The sequence below is a fragment of the Chrysochloris asiatica genome, unplaced genomic scaffold (assembly GCF_000296735.1).
Source record: "Chrysochloris asiatica unplaced genomic scaffold, ChrAsi1.0 scaffold00126, whole genome shotgun sequence".
Taxonomy (NCBI): Eukaryota; Metazoa; Chordata; class Mammalia; order Afrosoricida; family Chrysochloridae; genus Chrysochloris; species Chrysochloris asiatica.
In genome coordinates, this window is record NW_006408644.1 from 7,268,105 (window position 1) to 7,273,172 (window position 5,068).

The window sequence follows — 5,068 nt, forward strand, 5'->3', positions numbered from 1 at the left end:
ATATTTAGAGCCAGATTCAAAGATAATATATCATGTGATTCAATTCACATAAAATTTTCACAACAGGCAAATTCATAGAAACAGAAAGCAAATTAGTGGTTGTACAGTGTTGGGGAGGCTGATAGCCAAAGAGTTTCTTTTAGAAGTAATGAAAATGTTCTAAAATTGGTAGCAGTGATAATTACATAACTCTAAATATATTAAAAACCACTAGAAAGTGGAGAATTGCATGCTATGTAAATTATATCTCAATAAAGCTATTACAAAAAAAGGACCACCATTAGAAAAAAAAATTACCGTGCAATGTTTTTCATAGTTTTTCTTAAGCTTGTTGTTGTGAAGTGCAGTTGAGTCAGTTCTGACTCATAGCAACCCTGTATAGGGTTTTTGAGGAGCAGCTGGTGAACTTGAGCCACCGACCTTGCAGTCTGTTGCATTAACCCAGCGCCACACCAGGACTCAAGCTTATGGATGTTAATGACTAATAAGCTTGATGGCAAAAAAACAACTGTCTGAAGATTAGCAATTCATCAATTTTATTACAATGTTTTATTTTTAAAAACTCAAGTAAAGTCCAACCGATTGCTTTTAATTTTATATAGTATGTTCCAATATAGTAACATGTTTTTCAGTCTGTTTAACCATCCATCCCTCTTATAATGGATGCAAGAAGATATCAGAGATGATTTCCACATATTGTAAATAAAAAAAAATCAGGGTTTGTGTGATCTGTTGCTTTCTTCTTGTGCTATTTCCTATACTGGTTACATTTTAATGAGTATGTACTATTTTATTATTCTTCAAATTGTTTTTATGAAGGACAAAGTAAATATGCCAAAATAGTAACAATTTCCTGTGAGTAGTAGGATTTAAATGTGATTCTTTTCTCTCCTTTTTTACTTTTACGTGCTTTTCAAATTTTCCTATAATGAACATCTATTATTTTATAAATGTTTTTGTTTTTAAGTGCCATTGAACAGGTTCTGACTCATAGCAACTCTGTATAAACCTTTGCGGGAGCAGAAAGCTTCATCTTTACCCCGCGGAGCAGCTGGTGGCCTCAAACCACCAAACCTGTGGTTAGGCAGTCCAGTGCTTATCCTACAGAGCCACCACAATCCCTATTTTATAAATAGAAAAAAAGTAAAATAATTAAAAGGATATACAGCATTTCTTTACATGATTACTTGGTTCTTACCTGTACTCCTTCTGTTGTTCCTGAACGCTCTTTCTTCCTGGCCAGACATCGCCAATCTGTGACTGATGAAGTAGGGACTGTCCTACTGTCTCTCTGGTATTCACTTTAGACAAACAAAAACACGGCAGGGGAAGTGATGGGTAAAAAGGGAAAAATATCAATATAATATCCCTTGAAATATACTATACTTGCAGAATGGATTGCAAAACAATCTTTTTTATTCTCCTTCAAAACAAACTGAGGGAGCCATCAAAGCAAGCAATCAAGCTCCTTCAGGACAAACCTCCCTCCAAGACTGAAACTTAAAGGGAACACACAAGCAGGCATGTAAGCTTGCTGGCAATCACGTTGGTCTATATGTGAGCAGAAGTGGGGGAAAAGCAGCAATGAAGATATGGGCTGAGTTTGGCTACGTTCTATAGACTACTGTCGACCTTGAAATGAGAGGGAGAAGAGGAAGGGCTGGTTGGTCTCAAGTTTGGGGAGACTTGGGAACTCCTGAGCCCGTGGACATTGACCAAGTCACGGAAGGCTAGAGCTGAGAATGAAGTGTCCAGCTGATATGAAGGTGGGGAAAATTCACACGAACTCCAAAATTTGCAGATAGTATCCATTTGACCTAGCTTCATTGGCTGGATGATCAGAACTCAACTAGAGGAAGATAAATTTGATACAGGAAGCAAGTGTAAATGAACTTGCTACAATTTGATGAATTTGACCTTTACTTATGCATGTAGTAGCTCAAAATACCAACTTAGACAGAAGGAGTGTTCACATCAAGGATCAAACCTATCCCCTCTGTACACAGGGTTGACAGGGACAGGGAACATAGACACTGGCTACGTAAAGTGGGGGGAGGGGCTATAAAGGCATGAAGTGGCTGGCTTACAAGTTTTCAAGAGGGAGTTTAATTTCAGCATGTACAGGGGAAGGTAGACTCCCCACTGAATAGTTTTCATCTTGTTTAGATGTGTCTGGTGAAAGGAGATGGTAATAGAATTAATTTTAGTCAACAGTGAATAATTGTTATCATGACTAATTGTGATTGTCACAACTGTAAAGGTAGAAGTTTTATAACAAAAAGTTGTTGTTGTTAAGTACCATGGAGTCGGTTCTGACTCATAGTGACCCTGCATAGGGTTTCTGAGGCTGTAAATCTTTACGGGAGCAGAAAGCCTCATCTTTCTCCCACAGAACAGCTAGTAGTTTTGAACTGCCGACCTTGACGTTAACATCCCAATTCGTAACCACTATGCTACCAGAGCTCATTATAACAAAAAGGGGGAATAGATAATCTTACATTCCAGGAATAGAGACCATCAAGAGTGAAGAGCATGAGCAGAACGTGGAACCCTAACCAAAGAAGCAGCTACACCAGAGATGGAAACGGAGAGATTTACGAGCTGAGGACTAAACTCATGGAAAGAGAAAGGCTGTGTGCTGGTGGCCAGGAGGCTGGCTTGCAGAATGCGTCCTTTGGTTGTTTAAATTACTATACGTTCCTGCGTGTTTCTGTGTACATCAAAACAAAAACAAAGGGAATAGAAGCAAATACTGTTAAATGATGATGCATGGAGGGGATTGCAATCATTGCAATGAAACAAAATACTATAGGTTGAATGCAAAACTTATGTTCTCCCATGTAAACTATCACTCAATTCACAATGAAAGCTTTATAAAAATAAATAAATAAATAAAACTGAACCCATGGAGTGAGAACACACTAATATTCCACACCAGAGGATCTCTCATTGAAGTTAAGCACCTCAGAGAAACATCTTTAAAATATGCTCATTACCTGCAGGTTTGCGACGCAAGGACATCCTGATTATTTCACTGCCAGTGCGGTAATCAAAGCGATTCACTTTCTGGTCATAAAACCAGTCTCCAGTTGCTTTCTTCAGCTCTCTGGAAAAGAATGAAAAAAAAAAAAAAAGGACAGATAAAGAATGGCTTTTATTCCTCAACCAACATAGACCAGGGGAAGAAATTGTCACTATGGTTGGGTACTCATTTCCTCTCTTTGCAAACCCACACATGACACTCACATTTCCTTGGCACAGACTTTGCACCTCCAGGTACCATTGCTTTCCTGGACACAGCAGTCTCGACACACTAGGTGATTACACCCCCGACAAGTGTTGGTCTTGGGAGTCAAACGGCCCAGGCTCTCCTGGCATCGGGCACAGGTTCGATCACTGTAGTGTTGGCTGCCCCTCTTTGCCCCTTTCCTTTTAATCTCTAGCAACTCATTCTTCAGTCTCCTGCCAGGACCCAAGAGAGAAGCACAACTGGATTCAAAATCCACATAGGTTACATGGAGCGGGGTTGTAGGGTAAATAGAGTAAAACAAATTGGTTCTGTGAAAGCAACAAACACATAACCCAATGTAAACCAGTGAGGAGCTTTTAAGTTCTTCTTAAAGTCAAATGAGAGGTATGAGGAAAATCCCATACATCACTGATGAAGGGTCAAGAACCCACACTTTTTATGGGATTCTTACCTAATCCTTTTCTCATCTGCTTTCCGAAGCTCCTCATCTCGTTGTAGAACATTGAGAATCAAATCTCTTTCCACATCAGATAGAAAAGAGAGGTCAAGTATCTCTGACATGATGTATTCTACTTTTTCGTATACTTTTCTTTCTTCAAAGCAGCCAGATAAAGAAAAGATACAAATAACTAAAATGAAAAATGAAAGAATCATATGAATAAAAGTATGGCAAGACATTGGATAACTAGAAGAAATAAACAAATTTCTAGAAGTGCACAACCTTCCCAAACTGACTCAGGCGGGAAAAAAGTCTCAACAGAGCCATAACAAGTGAAGAGATCATATCAGTGATAAAAAATTTCCCATGAAAAAAATATTCTGAACTAGCTAGATGGCTTCACTGGGGAAAGGCTAACAAACAGTTAGAGAAGAAAGGACACCATTACTGTTTAAACTCTAGTAAGGAGCTCTGCTAGTGTAGTGGTTACAAATTGGGCTGCAAACCTCAAGGTCAGCAGTTCAAAACTACCAGCTGTTCCACGGGAGAAAGATGAAGCTTTCTGCTCCTGTAAAGATTTACAGCCTCAGAAACCCTTTACAGGGTCACTATGAGTTGGAACCAACTCCACGGCACATAATAACAACAACAACAAAAGAAGGAATACTTTGTAATTCATCTTATGAAGCAAATATAACCCTGACACCAAAAACAAACAAAGACACCAAAAACAAAGAAAACTACAGGTCGATATCTCTTATGACTTTAGAAGCAAAAAAAATCCTCAAAAAAATACTAATGAACAGAAAACAACAGCATATGAAAAGAGTTACACACTATGACCAGCAGGATTTATTCCAGGAACACAGGGATGGTACAACATGAAAAAACTAATCAACATAATACACCACATCAATAGAACAAAGGAAGGAACCACATGATTATCTGGATGGAGGCAGAAAAAGTATTTGATAAAATATAACACCCTTTCTTGATGAAAACCCTAAAGAAAATTGGAAAAGAAGGAAAATTCCTCAATATGATTCAGGGCATATATGAAAGACCAACAGCCAATGTTATACTTAATAGAGATAGACTCAAAGCTGTCTCCTTGAAATCAGGGACAAGGGTACCTGTTCTTGCCACTTCTATTCAATATCATATTATAATAAAACAAGAAAAAGAAATAAAGGTATCCAGATTGGAAAAGAAGTAGTATAACTATCTCTATCTGTGGATGAAATGAGCCTATACATTAGGTGTGGGGAACTTTTTATCTGCCAAAATTTATAATATCATTCACAGGCGATGCAAAATTATCAACTTAAAAATTAGCCTGCTATATTTGGTCAAACATTTAGTTAACTCACCCCTAATGT

The 5,068-nt window shown here is 38.1% G+C and overlaps 1 protein-coding gene across 1 annotated transcript in view; it reads right to left on the bottom strand.

Annotated features, from left to right (window-relative positions):
• SYTL4 (synaptotagmin-like 4) overlaps positions 1-3,861 on the bottom strand; it is a 53,112-nt gene extending 49,251 nt beyond the window's left edge. The window contains exons 1-4 of the mRNA XM_006869093.1: positions 3,702-3,861; positions 3,247-3,462; positions 2,997-3,106; positions 1,199-1,301 (exon numbers count right to left, since the gene is read on the bottom strand). Of these exons, the coding sequence (XP_006869155.1) occupies positions 1,199-1,301; positions 2,997-3,106; positions 3,247-3,462; positions 3,702-3,811 (539 nt within the window). The 5' untranslated portion in view covers positions 3,812-3,861. The remainder of the gene's footprint in view (positions 1-1,198; positions 1,302-2,996; positions 3,107-3,246; positions 3,463-3,701) is intronic.
• Positions 3,862-5,068: the final 1,207 nt, after the last annotated feature.